The sequence below is a fragment of the Crocodylus siamensis genome, chromosome 12 (assembly GCF_052110815.1).
Source record: "Crocodylus siamensis isolate JL-2025a chromosome 12, ASM5211081v1, whole genome shotgun sequence".
NCBI lineage: Eukaryota > Metazoa > Chordata > Crocodylia > Crocodylidae > Crocodylus > Crocodylus siamensis.
Genome location: NC_143406.1, coordinates 46,325,777 through 46,351,624, shown reverse-complemented (window position 1 = coordinate 46,351,624; position 25,848 = coordinate 46,325,777). Strand labels below are relative to the sequence as shown.

Below are 25,848 nucleotides of genomic sequence, written 5' to 3'. Positions count from 1 at the left end.
AAGAACCAGGCTCCTTGAGCCTCACATGTGGGTACAATATTCTTCATGTCCTGCCAGAAACTACCAAGTGTAACCTTGCCGTACACCTTATTCACAGTGGGTAGTTTGCTCAACATCAAAATATTATCACTGCTGGTTTGTGAAGCCCCTTGCAATTCTCAAAGCACCTGAGTAAAGGGAAAACAGTGAGACGTGGCATTTGCTTTCAGTGCATCCGATACCAAGTGTCAGTCAAATTACACTTTGCTTAGCTAAGTGACACCCTTTTATTTAAAAAGGAGGTGACATACATCACCATGGCATAAGGGTTGCACTGCTATAATGACCATAAGTGACTTGAATAAATTCACAGTACATCTTCCTAATAACTTGATAAAGCTCTGGATGCTCTCACATCAGCAAATGCCGAGTGCTTTTGACCTTAAAGTCCAAGTCCTCAAGCCTGCTGACCTATTACAGTTTAACCTAGATTTTTTCTTGGAGCCCTATGATGTTAATATGTCATCTTAGTGTATCTAGTAACACCTCTTGATGGTTTAATAACCTACTAGTGTTAAAGTATAACCAAGGCAAGCATATTGTATTTCAACATTTACATGTAGCACATGTATTTCTGGACAGGAAACACCAGAAATCAACTTTACGGATAAGATAACAGCCTTATGGAAACATAACTTCCTGGGATTATCAGAAAGGACAATAATGTTTGAGTTGACACTAGGGGATTGTTTTGTTTTGTTAAGCAAGCAGATAGCTCCTCAGCAACTCAAATAACAACGGATTGACTGTTGGCAAATGGAGCAGCCATCCTGCAGCCAAGCAAAAGTTTGTTTGTGCCCTTGGATGATAGAAAGGCGTTTCTCACTTTGTTTTCCTTTGTTAATGTCGCCAAAGGTTGTTAATCACTTCTATTTTTGCCAGTGCCAAAAGGACTCTGTCTTTGGCAGGCATTTGAAATTAGGAACTGACCCAGAACACCCCTGAATTCAAATTCCAAAAATACAGTCTTTCTGTAATGGAGCAGAACAAAACCCTAAATCCTAAAACACACAACTTGGGAGCTCAAACTCCAGATCCAGAATTTAGCACAAGACAGTACATGTTTCAGATCAGTCTATTATAGCACCACCTATTATTTTTACACAATACTTCCTAGATAGAAGATGTCCCTGTTGCCAGCCTGATTGTAACATTTGAGCTGAAGTGCCCCCCAGCATGTGTGCCAGCCTCAAGCTGAAGATTTTGGACAGAAGGAAGGAAGACAAAGAGGCTGAGGTTCAGCATTTCTACAAGTGCTAAAAATACTGAGGCCTTTTCTGAGAGAGGTCCCCTGCTTTGGAATAGGAACTTGAAATTCAGCATGGAGCAAACGGGCTGTGCATCAGGGACATGCCGCCTTTTACCACCACAAATTCAACCCGTGTTCTAAATCCTTGGGGGGAAAAAAAAGTTACCAAACCTAGGAAAAGAGGCTTAGCAACTAGAATCTGACGTTTCCACTATCCAGCGTATGCAAAGTCTGACCAGCTTAAATCACCAAGGATGCTCCATCCTTTCACGTATAAAAAAAGGAAACTCACCAATTTAACCCAGACTGTATAAACTTAACTGAGACATTACTTAATTTCTGAGCACTTGATCTTGAAACCCAAGTATTTTGTTAACATAGTTTGCATTTAATTAAGGTGATAAAGGGCTTGAGCTGGGACTGCATAGCCAAAACAGGACCTGGGTGTCAGTTGTTATAGCCAGAACCTGTGGGAGGTTCAGGTCCCTGAAACTCAAGCGTCTAAGCTGACAGTACATATGTTTATCCCAGCTGTGCCCTCCAAAGAGCATGCCAGACCTGCTGAGGGATCTCTGTAACTACCTACCTTATGGACCTGGTGATTTGAGGGAGACGGCCATGGGTTTTCATTCTGTAATGCAGAAAAGCAGAGGGCCTGAAACCTAAGCTGGGCTCCCCACTGTTGTTGCTGTGCCTGCTCATCTGTCTCTATGCCACCCTCTAAGCACATCTGCAGACTGGAAAAAAACCCAAGGAAACATTAGATTCTTGTTTGCAACACAATGGCTCATTGCTAATGAAGCATAGAGATATTTAGTTGTCATTGCCCATCAACAGCATTCAAAAAGGATTTTCTACAAATGAATGATTATGGAGCCAGACCAACCTAATGAAGCATTTGTGAATATATGCACACCTGGATAACGAATGTTAAAAGGAAGCCCAAGACTTTAAGGCTTTGTCAACAGCAGGACACAGCATAGAAATTGATGGAGTGATAGCAAATAAGTACACACATTTATTATGGATGAGCCCTGTCAGTCTAAAAGCACCAGGCACACCTAGGATGCTATATGGAACTATGTATGATAGCCACTTCATGCAATTAGTGAAGTGCAGCAGTTCAACAATTATTTTCTTTCCCCTGTTCCCCAGTTTCACAATAAAGCAACATTACCGAATCAATTAGTTGCCTTATTAGTATAAGCTCAGAGTACGTGCAAAGGCAGTAAGTCAAGGTACCCAAAGATTCTTCCAATACTGCCACACACCCAATGGCAATTCATGATGAAGCCACATTTTAAGGTGGCAAATAACTATTAAATAAAACGTTTGGTTTTTTTTAAAAAGGTCACACAAAACAAATCTTTATTCTTTGTTGCAGAAAATAAATACAGGTGCATATTTCATATGCTTTTCTATAAAAGCACTTCTACAAAATGTCACTGAACTGCATACAACAGTACAACCTTTTTGGCTTTTAAAATGCAAATATTATACAGTCACTTCATTTTATTAACTTTAAAGCACTTGTAGCAAGCAGCTTTGGAAAAAAAAGGAATGTTTAAGTTACGACCTAAATTCTTGCCTCAAGTGTTTTTTGTCATATATAGTGCAACTAACCTAAGCAACTAGAACAATTTTTTGTAAGATGCTTTTTCCCCCACCAAAAAAATGAACAAAAAATTGTTCTTGAAATCTGTTCTTGTATGAAATTTAAAAATCAAGAAAAACCAACAAAAAAAAAAATGGCTCAATACAATATGAAGGTGAGCTTGATGCTTTACAGCTCATTTCCTGTACACTTCCAGTTTGGCCCATGGTATTTCCTTTAGTCTAAAAGAAGAGTTAATCATCCAGTCCTATATTTCTGAAGAGGTAAGACATAGACTCCCCATTGTGGATTCTGCGAATTGCTTCCGAGAGGATCATACTGATATCCACAGTCTTAATTTTAGGGCACTGGAGTTTTTGAATTTCGTGTGGAATTGTGTTGGTGACAACGACCTAAGAAAGGAAAGGAAAAATATCATATTAGAAGTCAGTTCCCAGATATTTTCCTTTCACCAGTCTCTTAAGAGAAGCTCACCCTCCAGATCCCAAGAGGATGACCTGGGCTGCCCAACAGAATCCCAAAAGGTGACTTTACTTTCTATGCGACAGCCCTGCCAGAACTCTGACATTGTAACTAGACTCCTACTTTTGCATGCATTTGACATAACTCAATTACCTTCCATTAAAAGGAAAAGTTCCCAATATCAACCCCGACCTATCTAGGTTCTTATGCTTCACTCAATCTTCGCATGCTTGGAAAAAAGGAATGTTTAAGCCTTTAATCCATCAGGAAGATGGAAGCCAGGAACAGACAGCCCCAGGGCTGTTACTAAAAATATGATCGTTTCACATGAAGAAAAAAAGTAGTAAGAGCCTGGTTGGGACTTTAAAGCAGGCTGAATTTTCTGAACAGCAATCACCATTCTCCTGTGGCTATGAACTCTGAAACCAGCATAGCCTGCCCACACTTACTTCATCGATAGCAGACTCCTCTATCAGCCTTGGAGCATCTGAAGAGAGCAGGCCATGGGTGGCCATTACAAAGATCTTGTATGCTCCTCTTTCCTTGAGTGTCTCAGCTGCAGCGAGGAAGCTGTCAACATCATCTATGATATCATCCTGTCAAAACAAAATCAGGCCCATAAAAGACTCAGCACTTCCTCAAATCAGGGCCGAAACAAAACAAGACCCAGTATTATGCTTCTAGTACCAAAGCAGAAAATTTCTCAGTGTCACTGGCCTGCACACAGAGTACAGGCACGTTTATCAACAGTAAGCTTTGCTATCCATCATGGAGGCTTAAGGAATGAAGTATTAGAGAAGAGAAACCACAAGGTTTTACAGCGAGATAACCAAGGACTCTTCCCCACACCCCAAAAAAAATTCTTTTGCATTAAAGACCCAAATAATTCTGTTTCTTTAAAGCAGCTTTTAGAACAGTCTAAAAACTCTTGGTTGGCACCTAACTCTGCCATGTATAAGTAGTCACAATGCTTTCTTCTTCCAGACTGATACAAGAATCCAGCTGATAGACTCTCTCCTTTACGTGAACTCCCTTGGATGGAGTTCCAGCTGTCCCACTTCATATATACAATCAGGGCCAGAGCTTACTTCTTGATATGCATTACTGTATATTCTGCACAATTAAACTGAAGTATTCTTTACTGAAGAACAAGGGGTTTCGGGTTTGTTTTTTTTTAAAAAAAAAAACAACATGCAAGCTGTATAGTATCATTCAGCCACATAGCCAGGAGACCATATGAATGTGTAAAGGGAGACCCTGAAGTAAGAACCTGGTTGGGACTTTAAAGCAGGCTGAATTTTCTGAACAGCAAACATCATTCTCCTGTGGCTATGAACTCTGAAACCAGCATAGTCTGCCCACACTTAATAATAACCCTAAATTCCATTAATAAAAGTAATATATTTCCACACAGCAGTTTAAAGGCAAGAGTAAATTTTTATTTTAGAACTTAGAACTCATGTTCAAGTTTGCAGATGACACTAAGATGTGGGGAGAAGTGAGCACGCTAGGAGAGAGGGATAGGCTACAACTAGACCTGGACAGGTTACAGAGGTGGGCAGATGAGAATAGGATGGGTTTCAATATGGACAAGTGCAAGGTACTGCACCTGGGAAGGAAGAGCCAGCAGTATACCTACAGGCTGGGGAACTCCATTCTTGTCAGCACAGAGGCAGAAAGGGATCTTGGAGTCCCTTCCGACCCTACCAACTATGAAATTTAACAGAGGATTAAAAATATATTAATACAGATTCAGTCAAGAGAGAAGCACTATAAATACAAGCCTTTTGGCAAGATGAACTAGAATTAAATTTAGGCTAGATATCAGGAAAAACTTCTTCACAGTAAGGGTGGCCAAATTTGGAATGGGCTTCCAAGCGAGGTGGTGTTCTCCTTTATCTTGGGGGTCTTTTAAGAGAAGGCACTCTTTTCTGCCTAGGCAGGGGGTCGGACTCAATGATCTGTTGAGGTCCTTTCCAACCCTAGCATCTATGAATCTATGAAAAATGGAATTAAACAGCCCAAAATGTGATTTTTCAGTGAAGCTAAGCTTCTCACAGTTTTGCTCAAGTTGATGAATCACTACACACGATGATACCAATCTGAAGCTCAGGAAAAGTCCCATTCTTCTTCCAAACGTCTTCCAAACTGCTTTACTAATCTGAAATTAAGCCTAAATACTTCCGTGAAGCAAGCTGCACACTTTTCAAGGGAATGAGCAGAGAATGTGTCAATCTATAATTAACCATCCTTACAATGTAATTTCTCAGTGGATGTAATTTAAGAGGGGTTGTTGATGGTATAAGAAATTTAAGAGTCGACTTAGACTGTAAGCAAATACCTGAACAAGCCACGTTTTCACACTGGCTGAACTGTTACCAATACCAGATATAAAGACCAAACCATTTAGGAATGACCATTTCAATCATTTCCAACTTTAAACTCCAATGTTCATGGTAGTTAAAGAGTTTTTAAAAACTAAGTGGTACAGCTTCAAAAATTTTATTTATATTTTAAGAACTGGAAAGATTGTTCCTGAGGTTGAAAAGCCTAGACTGCCTCTTCAAATATCCTTCTGAATGAACTTTTCAGAATAGGAGGAGATTCTGTGTTGCTCTATCAGGAGTTTAAAAGTTTCAGCTTGAACACAACCATCAATAAAATACACCAGGAAACCATGCCTCTTCTTTAAGTATACCCACAGATAGACATGTGTACATGCATCCCCAGACTCAAACCTATTATTTGGACCAAGACATCTACTCACCACAATGATAGCTATTCTTCCTCCCACATCTCCAACCACTGTGATGGGTGGTTTTTCTTTTGGAATCAGCACTGGGGGGAAAAAGGAGGCGGCATGAAAAACTTCTACATCCTAAACTGATCAAGGTTCCTTGCTTTACACTTATTTGTTCTGTTTTTTTTATTTATGATATCTCCACCATCATGGCTGTGTTTGTGCAGCAGCTGAGACTCTCACGTAAACCCTGTCTGAAAAGTATCAGTGAATTAACTCAAGGCACTTCAGCTCCAAACCTGCCCCTATACAGAGGGGTACACATGCCCAGGGGTCTTCCCACAGAACTGCAAAATGACTGGAGCTTTAGTAATGCAGGTCTCCTCTATCTACTAACTGAGGCCATTCCATTTCAAAGGCAGTACAAGTGTGACAGTAAAATTTAAGTTACAAACATTCAGGCCTGGATTTCTTGGCACAATACTGCAACAACTTGGCCCTCCGCCTCCCACCACCCCCTCAATGCAATAAGATGTTAGGGCGTTTCATTTATTCCCTTCATTTATCTTGCATGGAGCTAGGAAAGAAGAGAAAGGGTTTAACTACTGCTAAAAATGCTTCACACAAAAACTTAAGCTTTCTGCACGGACGCCACAGCATATGTGGCAGCAAAATCTTGGAGCAAGGGAGCTCAAGTACACCGGCTGTCCAGTTCAGTGTGCACATACACTCAGAATATAACAGTGTGTATGTGACAAAGCTGTGCCACTACATTTACTTCATCTAGGAAAGTGTGACTTGATTTTCACTATGATGACAGTGTAAGATTGAATGAATAAGTAAATCAATATAGTATGTAGTTCCTCAGGTATCTTTTATCTATATGACTCCATTTCCACTAGGGGGCTCAGTCAACACAGCCACAGCTACAAAGCCTGTGCTAGCAGAGACAAACCTCATTCAGAAAAAAAAAAAACAAAAAACCAAAAACCAACCACCAGGCCCACATGGCTGCAGTAAGTATGTATCATGGGCAAAGAGGATGAAAGAGGTCATTCTTCACTAGTGTACTGGCAAGACCCATCCCTTCCTAGCCATTTAAATCAAAAAACCCATATGTTAGTAGTTACTTGTACAAACTTACTTACTGGGCATCTCCAAACTGGGATGGATTGCAGCTACGCTTTTGGCCATAGGAGGAGAGTGTCGACCATCCACCATATCAGACTCAGCATCTTGAGCTTCCCCATGAATGACGGCAATTCCCAGCCTCAAGCGCTCAGCAAACGACTGTGCCCTGAAGAAAAGAAAAATGCACTAGAATTAATGTCAGACAAGGGTCTTTGTGTAAATCTGATATCTTTTATTAGATCAACTCAAATTAGTTGGAAAAAAAAAAAAAATCTTCTTAGCAAGATTTTGGGTTACTAAAATTAAAATAACCCCTATGCACACAACACAGATCATTGTGAATTCTAGATACTAAGGCGGAAGGCAAGCAATTCTTATAACCGAGGAAAAGGCACACACTGACATCTTTCTTGCCAACGTTCCCGATCACTGGCTTGAAAAAGTTCAAACGGCCTTGAAAGTATGTCATAGATTTGCCAAAACATTTTAAAACCTGACAAGTAAGACAGATGCTAACCAATCAGTTCCAACATGAACCAATGACCAACTGTTAAATCATATAATTTCTATTACTGCCTCACACTCCCATACCTCATTTATGACATGAGTTCCAAGGTCCAGAATGTCATGAATCAATATTGCTAAAAACGAATGGTACAGATCAATGGAAAACGTTGGGCTCTCAACTGAACTTTCCAATGGTAAACAGTGCTTATTTGTAGCCCTGAGACTCATAGTCCAGCAGTGTTCTTGACACTGCTCCGTTACAGACAACTAATCCAAAATCTCTTTCAAGTAATGGATAACACATTTTCAGGGAGAAAGAGGGGAGAACCCACCGTTTCAAATGGGAACAAATACTTTAAAAATTAACTATGTGAACAGAAGAATGGACTAGATGTCCATTTGTGTCAGATGGCCTGACATGCAATGTTAGATATTGTGCAGAAAATAAAACTCATAAAAAGGAGTTTACATCCTTCTGATGTAAAATTTCCCTTTGATGCCATGTAACATATCACAAAGTCAAAACCAAATTTTAGTAAACTTGCAACAAAATCCCTCCAGGACAATTCTAGATTACAGCTGAAAAAAATATGTAAAAAAAAAAAAAAAAGATAATATTAAGTAGTTTAGTATTCAAATTTAAATCATATTGTTTTAGAAACATTTCTTTCCCAAGGAATAGAAAGAGACAGAGGTATGCCATCACATACATTCTCAATGGTGGTCTCTGAAGCTGGTTGAAGAAAAAAAAAAAAAACACAACCTGCACCTCCTTACAGTTATGTAGCAAACATTTCCCAGGCGTGCCTGAGAGTTCTAAAAGGTATTGTTCTCCCCTGACACACAGTCCTAACGGGACTGCCCAAAGGAGCAAGGCAGCTGTCCTTCCTCAGTGCCTAAAGTGTGCAAGAAAACATTCAGAAACACCGTGTTCTAATCCCAAAATTCAAGTATTTTGGGAAATGAAAGATTTACGCACCACTTCAAGACAGAAAAATAATCTTGTATGTAACTGCACTGAACAATGCCTTCACACATTTAGAGACAGTTTGACTAACGTCTTAACTATCCCAATAAAGTGGTGCTAGAAAACAGAATTTGTAATACTTCAGAGCACCTAAATAAGCAGTAAGTAAGTGTTCTCTGAATAACAACCCTAGCATTAACAGCCTCTTCTGACAATGTTATTACAACCAAGATGCACTGCTAACAGTTTAATGGTAAAAAGTAAAACCAAAAAAAGTGCAACTGCAAAACAAGGGTGTACCCAGGAAGCCGCAATATTTTTTTAATGACAGCTTATAGTATTTGTCACATGGAAGGCAGACTGACATGGCAGTTAATTAGCATAGCTAAATATTTTAGTTCATGCGCTGAATTAATACTGTTAGATATTAAAAAAGAGGACGAGCTTCTCCTACTACAAGATTACTAGGAACTGTTCCAATGTGTTACAGAACAAACCTTTTCTACTAAGGATGTCATAACACCCTGACATCAAAGTCTACCTAAGTTTGCTTCAATGACAAACTAATTACTTTCTGAAAAGACACCAATTCTTAAAGCTGTCATCCAACCCCTTAGCAGCTCTCTGGAGTGAAATGTTATCAGGATAGAGAATAGAGAAGCATAAACAAAAAAAAAAAAAATTGCAAAAAAAATCTAACATTTACTCAGCCAGCACAAGAGAGAGACTTCACTAAGAAGGGAAAGTTTGTCCAACAGGGAGGTCCTACACCAAAACACACCTCAACCAGACAAGAAAAGAAAGCTTTTATATTAGGATATAGCCAGAAACTATAAAATAAACCCTTTCAAGAGCATTAAAATACCATTTTGAACCACAGGGATTGTCATATTTGCCTTGTCAGTATTGGTCTTAGCTTGAAACTTTAATATACCTCTTCCACTCATGAGAAACAGATTTTTGTATGTCAAACATTTGTTATTCTCCCTCATTTTTATTCATATTTCAGTTCACTTTTTTAGACTTTTTTTTTTTTTTTTTTTAAAGACCACTATTACATTTAAAACTGAAAGCACTATCTTTTAGATACCAGGTATCTGTTTCTTTCCTCCTAAGAATGAGCTTATAATACCCTGGCTTTAGGACCAAATGCAAGATACTTACCATAGACTAGTCTGAAATTTCCTACTCTGATTAAAGCAAACAGCTCTTACCTACCTCTTGGCTGATGCAGGTGATTTGGCCACGATCACAGCATTCCTGTAATCTGGAATCTGAAGCAAACCATTGGTATTAACATCTTATCCTTTAAATATATTTATATTCATTAAAAATTAAATTTCTTATATTTGTTCCAGAATAATTTTAAAAGCAATATTCCTTCCCAAGGTTCTTCATTCTAAACTCCTCTCCCCATAATATCCTTTAAAGCTTGACTTGCATCCCTTCAACATGTGAACTAGGTAATCTTCCTCTTCCAGAATACTTGTGCACTGACAGCACTGGAGAGAAAGTCTCCCTGATCTCAGTTCAAGAGCCCCAGATCTGACAACCTAGAGGTGTAATCACAGGTCAAGTCCTAGCTACAGCTGAGCAGAGCATGTCCAGTGCTAGTTCACCCTTTTCAGAAATCTCTACTGAGCAGGTACAAACTGAGATTTCAAAGACCTATAACTTGGCTAAATTTGGGTAAATTTTCATAGGGATGGCATCAAGTCATGGCACAAGAATCAGCTGCCCCTAGAAAGTTTCCATTCCTTGATCCAAAAAATGAGAAGTGTAGCCTAGTTCTTTGGAATGACTGTACTATTTGGACTGATGCAGTCTAAAAACATTCAGGCTGAATCAGACACCCCAGATGTATTGGGTTCCTCCTGGTCAGCATTACTTGATAAGCTTATGTACATAAACACGAGTACTTGGACTGGCTAGCAAATCTCCCACCAGGTCATTTTACTTTACTGCCAGTCACTTCATGCAACAGCAGAAGAAGAGGTACAGAAAGTCCAAATGAGGAAAAAACATCTTTTAAAGATCTCCCTTCCCTATACCTCAGAAGAGTTTGCTGACTTCTGTTCATCTATATGTCAAATCAGCAGTGACAGTGCCAACCTCAAACATGCCACAATTCTCTTAGTTCTTTTAATTGCGGTACATCCTATTCATCCATGTTATTCACTTATTAACTAACTATTTGCCAAAAGGAGCTTTGCTTTGGTGATCTTCAGCAACCATTAGTCCAATTAACAATTTTCTCTTATAGCTACTTTTTAAATATTTTTTGCAGTGTGCAGCCCAAACAGTATTGATCACCTCTTGGTGGCCAAAGCAAGACTTACACGATGCAATGTTTTTACTTTCCAGCTCTCAACCGGACAGCATTTTCTATCAGACATACATAACTAGTTATTGTCTGAAAGACTGCCATAAAAATAACCAAATCCCTAACTCAGAGTTTCAAGGACACCATAGGAAAGGGGGATTATGGAATTTTGGTACAGGAAAGCTATACTTCTATCAAATCACTTCAACTGCAGTATCTTCCACACAGACAAGGATCTTTGAGGGTAGGAACTATCTGCATAATTCTAAAGTTTCAGGCATTTGCCACCAGCAGAAGTAGGCCATTTTAAGTAATTTCTGCTTTTAACACCTTCTATTACAAATCACTTTATAAAAAATAACTTCTAATTCACAGATGACCAAATGGGTAAATCAAAATGAAACTCCCTAAGACTCAACATACTCTACAGATGGGAAAAGCAACAGATCAAAGTCTGACTACCAGCCACTTGTTCTCACGATTAGACCATGCTACTTCATTGACCAATGATCTATTAGTGTAATTAGCATCCTTAAATAGCAGGCACAGTACTTTCCTCATTTCTGCTCTCATGAAAAGCCCATTCTATGATCACCAACGAAACATGATAATCAGAGACAAGAATGTTTGCTCTCCACAAAAGAGAGAGAGAAATTTAAATCTCAAAAAGATTTCTTTTTCTTTCAGACTGTTTCACATCTATCCAATGACTTTCCAAATTTTCTAATGAAAGTAGGGATTTATAAAAGAAGCCCAGATAACCTGAAATACAACACTGAAAAGGCAGCTTGTCATGTACAATAGGAGACTCTGCTTACCTCTTCTTGAATGTACTGTAGTAAGAAAGGAGATGCTCTCAAGTTGTCAACTGGAATATTGAAAAAGCCCTGTATTTCCTTCTGATGTAAATCCATTGTAATAAGATGAGTTAGACCTTTAAAGAGATAGAATAAACTTCAATTTTAATGTATTCCTCTCACAACTGTGACCAAATGTTCAAACTATGCTATTTTTAAGTTGCACTTGAACTAAAGTACACAATAGTCTGCATCCTATTTATACTGTATTCAATAATGCAATGCATTTTACCTTTTAACCAAAGGCCTCAGACCATATCTAAAAAACCCTAAAATTCTTTATGCCTCCAGACGTATTCCTACCATTTAATATATGTAGAAATGGAAGCAAAGGTTAAGTCAAGTCAACTAATTTGCGCAAACTCAAGAAGGTAGACAGTGATAGAGTTGAACCTGGAATCTGGGACTAGATTCTACTTATTCCCATACTTCTTCCTTCAAAATGAGAATCAATACAACAGAATATCTATGAAGAGTTCTTTACATGATCCCACTTTCTGCATGGCTCGATGCCATAGGAAAGAAAACAGGAAAGTCTCTCATCTGCAGATGGCACATTAAAAGTAAATAGATAAAAGAGGGGAAGTAGCAAGTATAGTATCCCAAGAGAAGAGTATTGTAAAGAAGCTCAGCAGCAGTATTACAGCAGGGGAACCCCACCATCCAAAATAGTAAAAATCCCAGACTCATCTCACCAATGTCACTTGGCACAAGAACTACCCAGGAGGCTATAAAAGTCTGCCCATTTTAAGGTAGCATTTCACTGAAATGCCTGCAACTTGCATTCCTTTTTCCTCTAATGGTTTTCAAATTTCCTCTTGATGAAAAAAATCTTGATACCTTTTTCTGATCAAAGTTCCTAGACTTGTGCAGAGCTGTCCAGAGGCTAAATGTGACATAAGCAGCATCCCCTCCGCCCCACCTAAATTATTTTATAACATCTTGCAATCTTACCAGCTTTGCACATCATTGAAGCCAGTAGTTTAGAGACAATAGAGCCCCTCTTCCTCATCTTGCACTGCTTGCTGTATGGGAAGTAGGGAATCACTCCAATAATGCTTTTGGCACAGGAGGTTTTACAAGCATACACCATGATCAGGAGTTCCATGATCGTAGTATTCACATCCCTGGAATAAGAAGGGTCTAGTTTTGTACCCAGACACAGAAATCCTTTAGCCAAATTTAACATCTGCTCTCAGGATTTAATTCCATCATGGCAGAAAAACGGCGCTTGAACTATCCCTGTCAGGAATGCAAGCATACACCCACTAGAAGGGCTACCGCTCTAGATGCATCATTTTAATTCCTCACAGGACAATGCTTTGTTATTTCTTCTCCAATTTTTGCTCATTCAACAGCCTCTTTGTTCAGAAAAAGATTTGCAGGACTCAATTAGTATAGCACACTGCTGTAAGAGGCTGCATTATTGTCCATCTCCCATATCTTCTCTCATTAAGAGAGAGGAAATATTGTCTACATGAAAGAAAAAAAGTCAGACCGACTCCTACAATACATTCCTCTATTACTCTGACCTACATAAACCCTTAAAATATATCCATTGCATCTACTCTCCTGCTCGAGAAGAAAAAAAAAAAATCAAATTGAAAGTTTTAACAGGAAGAACTGATTGGGTAAGTAAACTGGATGCATTATTCTGTTGCTGTCAAAAGAATGCATTTGTATTTGTAGAGCCCTGATTATTCTGAAGAACATAAGTGCTCAGTTGCCTTGAGACCCATTTGTTTTGGAGAAAATGTTTTCACATTTAAAAGCATTAAATGTTGCTGGGCTCAGGGAGCTAAGTCAGGACAAGAATGTAAGGAGAACATAATGAGGGACAGAATGCCCACAGCACAAGAATAGAGAGGCCCAAATCAAAACCTGGACTCATCAGCACAGGAACAAAATGAGTGATCAGACTATGAAGTCCCCTATAAATACACTACTTTAACAATACAAACCACATCTTGCCCATTTCTGAATCTTTCACACTAGGTACCAAAAATAAATTGTTATGGAAAAGCCGATGTTGACCAGCTGAAGTTAGTAGTTTCTTTAGGAGTTTAGTAGTTACTTACTTTGAAACAGTCTGAATGATAAAGACATCTTTTCCTCTCACAGACTCTTGAATCTGAACCCTTGTCTCTGCCAAGAGGAGAACAAAAATATATATAATACTCTAAGTTTTATAAAAATATAAAACAGAACCGCATAGAATCACTGCTGAAAATCATAAGTCCCAACCCCACACACAATTTCCTCATATTCAAACTTAAAGAGGGCAGTCACACTCAAGACAATACAAAGGGAAAACGTATAGATTTGCATGCAATGAAATGTATAACTCTCACAAAGACAAATAGGATTCTTTTAGTAAATCCTCATGCAAGGGCTTAAACGCATGCTCTCTTCCAGGACAAAGGACAGACACTCTGGCCATAAGGAAGATTACTGTACCATGACAAGACTAGCATTTTATGAAAGAACAATATCAAACTAATTGAAGAGAGGGATTACACTAGTGATTATGGTTTATGTAAGCAGGTCTTGAAAAGTGATAGTCTTTAAGAGGCAGATAGGTAACTGGGGCCGTATAGGAGTGTGAAAAACCACAAGCATGAGAAAAGTGCCACCTCACTGTTCTCCAAAGACATGTCTGCATTGTCTCGGTGTTAGACCCAGGAGCACCACTGTGAAATATGGAGCCAGCAGGCAGGTTGTATGCGCTTAAACAAGAGACCTTGTAGGTAAAAGAGCAACTCCGAATGCTTGCTCATCCAGAGCTACTCTTAAGCTTGGTCTCGATCTACTCAGGCTGCTCTAAAAGCTGCTACATTAGCTTTAGCTTGGGCAGAGCAAGAGTGACTGGGCACAGCAGAGAGATGACGCAGCTATGTTTTAAGTAACAGATTCCGAGAAGAGGTTAGCTAATAGACCCTTTCCCACAGAGAAAGAGATGTTTCTATTAAGTGCTCACCTCTGTTTGGCTCCTGGTAAACCTGAACTTTACCCATTTCTACTCCCAAGCGCCTGGGGAAAAAAGAAAGTCAGTATATTACACTAGAGAATGGAGACAGAACAAGGAAGAAGTCCAATGCAAGGGCCATACCAAGGTTTAAAAAGTCTACCCTTCACAGATAAAACTCCATATTTCACTGATGTTTTACTGCAAGGTTTCCCTTACGTTACATTGTTCTACCAGTTACTTTCCAATTAAATCTATGCTCTTTTGAAGCACAGAACAACAAACAAGAAAATAAAACCGTGTCTTGTAGAGTATTAAACACATCTATAATATCATGTATATAATAAGAAACTTACTATACAAGACTGAGCTCAGCTATTTCTTCTGGAAAAGAACTTTCCATTCTAGACTGAAAGCCATAAGAGATGGGAGGAAGGGCATTGATAAAACTCCAGTAAATGGACAAGAGCAAATTAATTTATGGTTTAATAAGCATCTTAATACAAGATGGACTATTAAGGGAGAAACTAACAAGCACAATGCATAAACATCCTTTGCCCTAGCACTACACAACAATCAGCCAGTCTCTTAGCATGCAGTTTTGTCATGTACAACACCAATTCTAGCAAATGCCGCACGATTCTCAGAGGATAAATTAGTTATTTCTGAAAGCACTGTGCACATCTATTGAGCTAACTGTTATACAAACATACATAAAAACATACCAGCTCTGCTAAAATTATTAGTGTGTTTTAACAACTAAAACGCAAAAAAAAAAAAAAAGCCACCTCTCAGACACTGAGAATAAAAAGGGCAAAACTTGGTAACTGAAGCTATGGGAGAACTATAGATTTTCGCTAGTGCACAGGACTGGTCAACATTTAGCTAAAGATGCTTACGTTTCTTAAGACATATGATTATGGCCATTTACAATCTATGACTGAAGAATCCAAGCATAAATTAAATTTAAAAAAAAGTAAAAGAAAAGCATAACAATTACAAAATACCTTTTTAAAATGCAACTATAATAACAATTTGATTTAACAGTAGGGTTCTGACACTGCCTGCCTATCCCTGTATGTTGTATTTTCAAATATGCAGACCCTAAACTGTAAATAAAGAGACACTGGTTACAACCTGATTTTGAAGGGGAGTTTTGGTAAAAACAATGTTCTGGAATTTTTTTCCACTCCAGTTTTGAATACAACAAATTTCAATGCCAACATCATTTTGATATTTGTTTTGATGTTACTTTCACCATGTTTGCATTGTTTCATGACAATAGCAGTATATGACATTCCTGATGGGTCATTTTATATGCTATACCAGTGGTGTTTAACTGCTGGGCTGCAAATCACACCCAGTCTTGTGGGGCTGCCGTCTGGCCCATCACACCCCTGCCCCACCACCTGATCTGAAAGTGTGGCTTCCAGAGTTGCAACAATCAATGGTGCCACTGCTCCACCCGCTGCCAAGTTTCTGGACTCACAAGGAGTCCTTGGATGCAGGACTGAGCTGGCACTGAACTGGCTGGACCACACCTGCAGGCCAAACCTACATACTGACCTCCTGCTGATCTGTGCACTGGCCCAATGCCACTCATCTGACCCACGGGCCTGGAAGGCTGAGCACCACAACACTATACTGCCAATATGTTTAAAAACCACAAGAGGCAGCTGCTACTTAGTACTGATTCAAACACCTTGTTTTCTGTGTCACCTATTTTAGCTATAATGACTTGAAAGTGAAAAAAGAAGAGAAAAGCATCTCCCCCCCATACCCTTGCTGACTGGTTATTGTAGGATAACCCAACAGATGCATTAAAAGATTTAAAAATTAAATATTTCAATTATTCTATTAAGTCACAATGGCATTGCAAGTCACTAATAGTGCACGTGACATGACTACCATCGAAATCTTCCCAACAAGCTCTACTTATTGCATAAATGCTACCCTAAGACATAACTATTTAATGTTACTGATATAAGGATAATGTGATCCAATAACAAATCTACACTAGCTGCTACCTCAAGTTTCATGGTTAACTCCTTTATTGTATGCACTGCTCATAATTAGGGATGCCCCAAAGAAACAAGCTTAAACTATTAGATAGTTGTTTTCTTAGCTCTTGAGAAATAACTTATCTAAAAGTATGAAGATTTAGTTGATTAAGAACAAATACGACATTTACATACTTTTAAGTAACTATATTCTTGCAAACAGCAGCAGCTTTACCAAGTCACTTGTCAAAACATTTCTTATCTTGATGAAGACTGATCTTTACTCCCTTGCCATTAGCACCAAGATCCAAAATAAGACTAAAAGGTAGCAAACACTTTAACTAGGCATTACTTACTCAGCAATTCTCTTTGATAGTTCCATGCATGAAGAATTGGAATTAGCTGAAAACAGCACCAGTCCGCCCTTTGTTATATTCATGGTGGCTCCTATTTCAGTTGAAGGCACACAGAACATCAAAACCTATGCTGTCTTCCCACTTTTAAAATACTGCAAAAGATTAAAAAAAAAAATAAAGCAGGTTGTGATGTTAAAAATAATACAATAGTTAAACAGAAGAGCACTTCCTCTGAATGAGAGTTATGGTGCAACTCACTGTCTTGATTCTCATACAGAACTCTTAATGTTTAATACTGTCTTTTTTTGTTAACATCATTACAAAGATGTAATCCTTACAATACAATCTTGTGATATTTAAGTAGTTCTTTATTATCATTATAAAGACTTGGGCACTGAATAGAACACCCAGATGTATAGGAGGAACAACCTGAGTGAGGCCAGCTTCCCCACACCATGCCCAGAGCCCAGGAGCAGCCTCCATCCCAAAGGCACCAAGAACAGTGTCTTCAAGCTCCTACTAGACCACATCATAATGCTGACACATTTTTAAAATGATCTTCCTCAATTAAACACCTGATGAAAACAAGTTTTATGGTATTTTCTTTAGCTTGTCTAATTAACTTTGCCATTGGTCACTGATATAGAAGGATGGATAAATATTTAAGTGGCTCTTCCAAGACCACAGAGTACGTTGGTATCGAGAATGATCAGAATGGAGGAGTCCCCAACACCTGCTAAATCCACCAGACCAGCCTATTTACAGTACTGCTTTGTCTTCATAAGTTCACAAACAAGGATAGAACATCAAGCAAGAGTTCAATAAACTGGCAGCAGTAAACTAAAGCCCTCTTCTACAAATGCATCCATTGGGTTGTGATTCATTCATAACTCAATGGACACACCATTCTTTGACACAAGTGTCTCCTGTGGAAACAGGAGAGGCCAAACGTTAGGAAGTAATTTAGACACTGCCTTTTTACTCAACAGACCCATACACCAAGTAAACCTATAAAGGTTCTCGAAAAGTTTTATTTCCATTGGTAGCATTGCTCTTTTCATGCCTCCTTTACACAGTTTTGAACAGCCAAATTATGTTGTGCTGAAATAAAGCCACCAGCTTCACTAATAAAGCAACACAACACAACACAGCAACTTGCTTTTTATTTCCCTATTGATATATAAAGTGTTCCTTTCAATATCAGTATTATCCAAGGGACTGAAAGCCTCATTACCAACAAGGTAAATCAGAACTGGACAACAGAAGTTAATTTAAACCAGTGTCTCCAACCTCACACCTTGGCACAAATATGCCCCAATAAAGGAGTACAAGATATAAAATCCACTTTAAGAGTGTGTACTAAGACCTGTAAATACATAAAACAGCATCTATGGGAATAACCCCAACAGTCATACTTATGAGAGCAGCCACTGGAAAGACACTGGCTACATTAAAGCTTTTCTACCACCTCTGCAACTTACTCCCAGGCTTAATCATCTTGTCTAGCCTGCAGAAACATATAGTCTGGCTCATCAGCAGTTGAAAGCCACAGAGGATGGGTATTTCCTATTCATTAAGTTCTCCACTGTGCTACACATGGCTGCATTCAAGAGCCAAAAAGCTAGTTTACAAACAGCGTTGCCCAACATGACAAAAAAAAAAGTGTGCCGTCAGAAACAAACAGGTGTGCCATGGAATTCTGTCAAGGCAACAAGCTACATACAATAGGCACGAGGATGGGGAATGCCTTAACAGGTGTGCCACGGAAAAAATTTACTAACATCAGTGTGCCTTGGGCTGGAAAAGGTTAGAAAAACACTGGTTTATGATCCCAAAGGAGAGGCTGTGAACAGATACAAGACAGGCGGCAGCAGAGGACTCCAGCAGCCTACCTCATCCATAACCTCGTCCACCTAAAGATAGATTGCACCTCCAGTCCTTTTTGATCCTGACCATCAGCTGCAGCTGCCAACAAGAAACAAGTGCCTGTGGCCAATTAGACCTATGAATTTCAGAAGACTCCAGGGTCAGACATACCAGGGGGAAAGCTCTACGTCCTTTCCAGTCCACCACCTATACAAAGGCGGTGACCACCATCCCCACCCAATTCAGTGGCGGTGGGGGGATGATGTCATGCACTCCCCATTCAAAGACCTATTTGTGAACTAAGGTCTTCTCTTTTTTTTGCCCAAATAATACCTCCCTCTGTCCCCTAAACGGGCGTCATCGAGACCAAAGTTGGCAATGGTGCTCACGTAAAACCCATCGCAAGGGATGCCGGGCTGAGACTCTCCGGCTAGATGCTTGAGACACGACCGTCCACTGAAAACACAGTGTCACACCAGTGCTACATCCTAGCAGCATAACTACATTCACAGACATCAGGGGCTGGAAGGGACCTCGAAGATCATCGGGTCCAGCCCCCCCGCGCTAGGCAGGAACTACATAAAGAGAACCTCAAAATGACAAATAACATTCATGGAGCAGGGATGCGGGTTAAAAACGGCTGCATGGCATCCTTTCCCCATTTCGCAGCTGAGGAAACCAAGGCAGAGGACTGCCCTGTTCCAGGTTATTCTCCGATGTAAAAACCAAAAAAACCCCAAACCATTTCCCGTTCAGGGCACCAGGTGGGTAGAAGTGAGCCCAATCACAGATCTACAAAAATACCGAGTTCAGGCTGCCGAGGGATTTCATCCAGCCTCCCCACCCCGCTGCCCCCACCCATACCCTCCCTACAGCCCCTCCGCAGCAGGTGTGGGGAAAATACCCCCAATCCCCAAGGATCAGCATCCCCCGCCACAGCCCAAAGACCGGCCCCAATTTGCACCCGCCAGCCAGGAGCATCTATTTGTGGAGCCAGCCTGGAACAGGTGCGGGGCCAGCAGCCAGGCCACGGAGGAGGAGGGGAGCCACGTCAGGCATCCAGGCCACAAAGCCGCCCCACAGCTCCGTCATAACGGGGGAGACCCTCCGCTGCGGCCCCGCCCCCCGGGAGGCATGAGGAGGCGCCGCCCGAGGCCTTACCTGCCGCTCCGGCGCCCGAGGCGGCGGCGGCGGCCTGCCCCGGCCCAGCCCAGCCCGGCCCAGCCGCGGGGAGGGAGGGAGGGAGGGCAGAGGAGGCGGCGGCAGCTGCACGACTCAACCCCTCAGCTCCCCGCTGCAAAATGGCGGCGCCGCGCGAGGGGGCGGGGCCTCCCCGGGACACGCCCCTCCTGGCTCTGAATGGGGGGGTGCCCCGTCGCGGGGTGAAGGGTGGTCACGTGACACCGTCCACCCACCGCCGCCATGTTGGGTGGGGAAGACCCCTTCCCAACCGCCATCTTGGATGGGGAGGGGGCGGTCACGTGGTCACGTTCCCTCACCAGCACCCCGCCCTCGGGCGCCATGTTGGGTGTGGCGAAGGGCCCCTGAAGTGTGAGGGAGGGGCGGGGGGGGTGTCACCCCAGGGACACTGGAGTCAGGGGGCTGCGGCACCCTGGGGTGCCCCAAGAGCCGTTCAGACACTGCCAGCCCCTTTAGAGAACTACACACGGTTCACTGTAAATCCAGAGATTTCGAAGATTTCTGCTCTTCGTTCAGTCATTGGGGAAAAAAAGTGAAAACCAAAGAGCTAACATTCGCTAAGGGTTGGCATGAGCCTAACAAGACTAAAGCCTAAAAAGGTGAAGAACCACTATATAGGAGATGAGCAAGGAGACTCAGCCGACAAGCCCAGGCTCAGGCTCGTCCCCGCCTGGATGATCTCCCACCCCCAGGAGCTGCACGCCGTAACGTGCGCGTCGGGATGTGAAGCGGGGTGCCGCTCGCTTCTCCGCTGTCGCGGACTGGCGCCTTGAGTCCCAGCACGTTGAGAACTCCTCGATCAGCCAACGCACCGAGCCAGGACCGTGCAGAGGAAATCCCACTCGTGCAAACGCAGTCGTGGCAGCCTAAACGGGAAACCACGTGTCGTCTACAAGCACCCCAGGGACCTGAAAGCGCCGTAAACAAGTGCATCCGGCCACCGGGAAATAAACCTGGGATACAGGATGGTGCAGGGTGGCAAACACAACCGCCCACTGCCTCCCCACGCTGCCAATTCTGCATCACTGCACCTTGGCTATTGATTTCTCAGCTGCATGAATGGCCGTTTGAAGACTAAATGGATCTGAGTGTAGGAGAAGGCAGAGCCAGAGGTTTAAAACCCCCCTCTCTCCTCCTCCCCCTGCTCGGCTTGTCCTCAGCGCCCATGTCAAGTTCGTCTGGGACTAGAAAATCAGGTCTACAATCTCCTCCAGTCCCCTTTACAAACAGCTAGATGCTTTTGCAATGCATTTTGAGGTCCTTTGCAGGCCCTCCCACATTTTAGGATGTTACTGGATGAAAATGTTCTTGAAATGGCCTACTCTCCTATGAAATATAAACTTTGGTTTCTACCCAGGAGAACTTTTACAATCTTTTCTCCTATACCTGAAGAAGAGTGTTTGTGCCCGAAAGCTTGTAATTAAAGTTTTGGGGTTTGCAAAAATCTAGCTGGACTAATGAAATATACCACCTCTATTACGAGTCCTGATTCCTACTGTCCTTCAGGAAAAGGCTGATGCATTCACCTGGCTTTGGGATGCTATGTTTTCACCAGCAAGCCTTCCACGCAAAAGCTGTACTTTAAAAAAAAAAATGTTGTCATATCACCCTGCACTGCCTCCAGTGGATAAGACTTCTCCATGGATTTTACAAGTGTAGATGCCTATCTCGATTGGGGTAGTGTAATATCATTTTGCAGGTGATATTATTCTGTTAAATGGTTTCAAACAATTTTACGCTAAAATAAAGGTTGCTTGACTTTTCGGCTCCCTGTAACAAATGATCATTATAATGTTAAGTGTTTATTTTCATTCAGTGTTCATTATAGTAATGTATGCAACAGGATTTTAGACTTTTAAAAAAATAAATTAGAGTTAGGATCTATGCATTTTTTGCCATGACAAGGGTGTTACTTTTCCTATAACAATGAACCAGCCTCAGAAATCATTGTACAATAGTACACCTAATATATATTGGAGTGAGATCTTCATCTCCTAGGCAGATATTCATCTTAGTACTGAACACTTTCTCTCCCTCACTGTCTGAGAACTTAATATAACAAGGGAAGGCAAAGCCATACAATATGCATGATTTCCTGTCAGGCAAGTGCCCTTGTTAGGAAGCAACATTCAATTTCATTTTTCTTTAATTCCATTTTCACTATTAGGAGGTGAACTGTGCAATCTTTGCTTATATTTAAAAACATCTTTCCTTCCATCAGAACCAGCAGATTATCTCCCCTTTTCACCCTCTAGTGAATGAAAACTAAAAATACTGAGCCAGTAACAGAATAGAAATGAGATGTGAAATACTACATTCTTCTCTTGGATACTCACATAGAACAAAAGCATGTATTTAGTACACATGACCAGAATAAGTATACATGGGCCTGATTCTCGAGTCACTTACACAATTTTTTTACTGGAGTAATTCCCTAGATTTCCATAGAGTTACTTGTACACTGGTGAGTGAGAAGAAAATGAACTCCCTATCTCTACTTTTCTGCTCACCGACTTCTGTTTCTCTAGCTCTGACAAGAACATTACCTATTGTTTAGCTGCATGGATGAATTCCTTTTTGGGATCAGATTCAACAAGTCCTTTGGCTGCATCCTTCATCCTAGCACCTCACTGGCATCTAGCAGCATAAGGAAGTTTAAGTCAGTTGGTTATTTAAGGAACAAAGGCAATAAGACATCTTGAAGCACTGACCAGTGATGTAATTGGCAGCCTTCCCCTAGAAACATTTGGCTATCCCTTCCCGAATCTGCTGGCTGAGTGCCTGAGCTGGCCTGCCCAAAATCTCCAAATCTGTCATTGCTACAAGCAAAGACAATGGCCTGGGCTAACTACAGAATTGCTGACTTTGAATCCTTGCTCTAATACTAACTGCCTTTTGTGACCCTAGGTGATTTGGTTCATCTGCTTCTGTTTCCAAATCTGTAAAACAGGGATAGAATACTTAACTCTCATGGGAGAAAAGATTTAATTCATTCTATAATGTACAGTACTGTACAAGTGCCACATATGAAACAGCACTGCCAAAAAGGGTTCTGCATGAGCACTTTTCTATTTGTATTTTTATACATATGTTTTATTCTGTTAATAGTTATTTGTGAAGCTCTGCCAGCCAGGATTCAGCTCATAGGGTCATTACAGTTCATACTCAATCACACATGGGGAAGTTCCTTTTTGGCTATTATGAGAGAATTGTCTTCCTTTGGATTACAAGGATCTTTGAATTTTTTTTTTGGATACGGTTGCAGCTTGCTCTGCAAGTCCCCTGTCTGATCACAGCATAGACCCCTTTCTAGTTCTACCACCAATCAAAAGACACGTCAGTCATTAGATCTTGCATTTCCCCCTTCCTTGTCACTACCATCCAAGTGGCTTCCATCCTGCACAACTCAGCTTTGTTTTTTAAAGGAGAAGTTGAAAGTTGATTATTAAGCAATCACGTCTTTAATTGTTATAAAGACCAGAGAATCAAAAATGTACTCAGCTACTGCAGTCCCTTCCTTCCTTTTGTTTCCTCGTGACAAAATATTTAGCAGAATTCACAGATTCACTGGAATCTGACATTGGCATGCTATCAACCATGCACCTTTAGTGTCTATGCCACCCCAGCCCCCAGATACTGCACATAAGTGGAGGCACATAAATAGGATTAATTTTCCCCTGCAATTAAAGTTTGGCAAGGCATAAATAAAGTATCTGTTTCAGTGCATTGTCTCCTACAGCCTGTTAGAGCAGTCTTTGCTCAGACAGAGTTGTACTGAGGGTGCTCTTTAAAGAACATCAGCAACCCATCCTCTCTGCAGTGAACAATTGTCAGCCTCTCCTGATTCACTGCCTTGGAAGTAATGGACAAGAAGAGATTTTTCTAAAGCAGCATCAAGGGAAGAAATGGACATTAGCCAGTAGGGGAGGCAGAAGATAATGACAGGGCTATAAATGTTGTCACAGCCCAAAAGAAAAAAGTAGCCAGTGGTGTTTTTGTCTCATTTTCTTCCCATCCTTGAAAGCATTCTGAGAAACAGCCTTCCCACTGTTGTAAAGAGACATAAAAGCAGAGAGCAGCTCTTATTTATGCCCTCTGTGCCATGGGAATGTGCAGCGCTATCCTAATGTTTTGCAGTGACTGCTGCTTGATGGTGGCTTAATAAACTAAAAGAGATAAGCCCCCAAGTCATTTCTGTTACAGTCAAGTTCCTTCTGACCTGTGTGGCTTTGAACTGAATGAGTGTTTGCAAAAGCATTTTGAGCATCAGCATCACTTTGATTTTCAGATGCGTCACGTAATCAGGAATCAAGATGTCACCCTACCCCATGGACAGAGATGAGGGGTTTGACAGAGTACCTAATATTAAACAGGCCACAATTAGGGTTGCCAGTTCTAACTGAAGGTATTCCAGGAGATTTTTTTCCCCCAACATGACGTATGTAATTAATTGTACTGTTCAACCTGTTCACAATATCTATCTCCCGGATTGCTTTCAATAGTCACCAGGAGATTGATGCCGATTCTGGTAGACTCCCAGCCAATCCAGGAGGGATGGCAGCTCTAGCCACAACGTGTGTGCATGCACATGGTTTCAGTGTCACATCTGTAAGCAGAGGCTGAAGGGGGAGACAGGATTTGCAGTAAATGATGCTTTAAAACAAGAACCTTTAGGAGCATGTTCTAAAGCACCTTCCACCAAATGAATGATCTGATTTCCCTTCCTGCCAGTTCTGTGATTCAGAGAGTCTTGCCTTTTGACAAAATTAACGTAATAGTCAGTCATCTTTCAGCTTTGCAGCACTTTTTTTTTTGCCTTCAAACCCTTATTAATAGAAATGGCAGCGTGAGTGAGTCATCCAGTTTTAGAACAGGGAAATTGAAAAAAGCTAAATGTTACAGAGCAAATACACAGCTGCCAGTCTGCACTTGCCAGTCACTGTGCTGCATTCAGCTAGCCACTGTCTCCCCTTCAGATTAGAGTCGTAATACACTCAATTCTATGCCTTATATGAGCCGTTGATCATTGGGAGCAATGTTTGCTTTCATAGCAGCCAGTATAGAAAGGGTGTTGTCGGTAATTTCCCATGGATGTGTAGACCATTCTAGATCAAGTTTGTATTTCGACAAAGCAGAAAATTGTACCAAGGCAGAAAATTCACATTCAGCAGTGAAAGAGTGGGTAGACAGCACTATTTACTACACATTTGAGTCCAAAATAGCTCAGGGCAAGGGCAGGAATTTGGCTGCTGATTGCACTTTGCTAATCTTTACAGGAAGAGGCTGCTCCCTGCCTGGTGGGTATTGCATATGGCATGATAGGAAATGACCTAGCCCTGCCCCCCTACATGGAGCAGGCTTCCTTGGTACAACCATGCATTAGCAGGGTAACCAGACTCCCTGCCAGCCACTTTGGACCCCCACACTTGTACTGCACAGAGCTTGCAAGATTCCTTTCCATTCACTAGTCAAGCACAAGTCAGGATTGGTCCCACGGGATGCTAACACTGTCACCAACTCCAGCACAGTCTGCCTTCCTTCACCTCATCATCCTTTGCTAGTCTGCTTCTG

General features: G+C 41.1%; 1 protein-coding gene across 2 annotated transcripts; it reads right to left on the bottom strand.

The window, feature by feature from the left end:
* Positions 1–2,617: 2,617 nt before the first annotated feature.
* Positions 2,618–20,393, bottom strand: PRPSAP2 (phosphoribosyl pyrophosphate synthetase associated protein 2). 2 transcript variants are annotated; one of them, XM_090023954.1, is made up of 11 exons: positions 20,239–20,393; positions 17,212–17,363; positions 14,868–14,920; positions 13,969–14,035; positions 12,845–13,017; positions 11,852–11,967; positions 9,929–9,984; positions 7,254–7,402; positions 6,133–6,203; positions 3,815–3,961; positions 2,619–3,295 (listed from the first exon to the last, which is right to left on the bottom strand). In XM_090023954.1, the coding sequence occupies exons 2-11, from the start codon at positions 17,328–17,330 to the stop codon at positions 3,137–3,139; spliced, it is 1,110 nt and encodes a 369-aa protein (XP_089880080.1). In that variant the 5' UTR covers positions 17,331–17,363; positions 20,239–20,393; the 3' UTR covers positions 2,619–3,136. The 2 variants fall into 2 exon arrangements, with proteins under 2 accessions (XP_089880081.1, XP_089880080.1); XM_090023955.1 differs by lacking the exon at positions 20,239–20,393 and having other exon boundaries at positions 2,618–3,295; positions 17,212–17,334.
* Positions 20,394–25,848: the final 5,455 nt, after the last annotated feature.

Coding starts and splice junctions, on each gene's coding strand:
- PRPSAP2 (XM_090023954.1), bottom strand. CDS start 17,330: ATGTTCTGTGTGCCTTCAACTGAAATAGGAGCCACCATGAATATAACA. Junction 14,921..17,211: donor CTATCAAAGAGAATTGCTGA/GTAAGTAATGCC, acceptor TTTTTTCCCCAG/GCGCTTGGGAGTAGAAATGG. Junction 7,403..9,928: donor TCACCTGCATCAGCCAAGAG/GTAGGTAAGAGC, acceptor TCTTTTCTTCAG/GGCACAGTCGTTTGCTGAGC.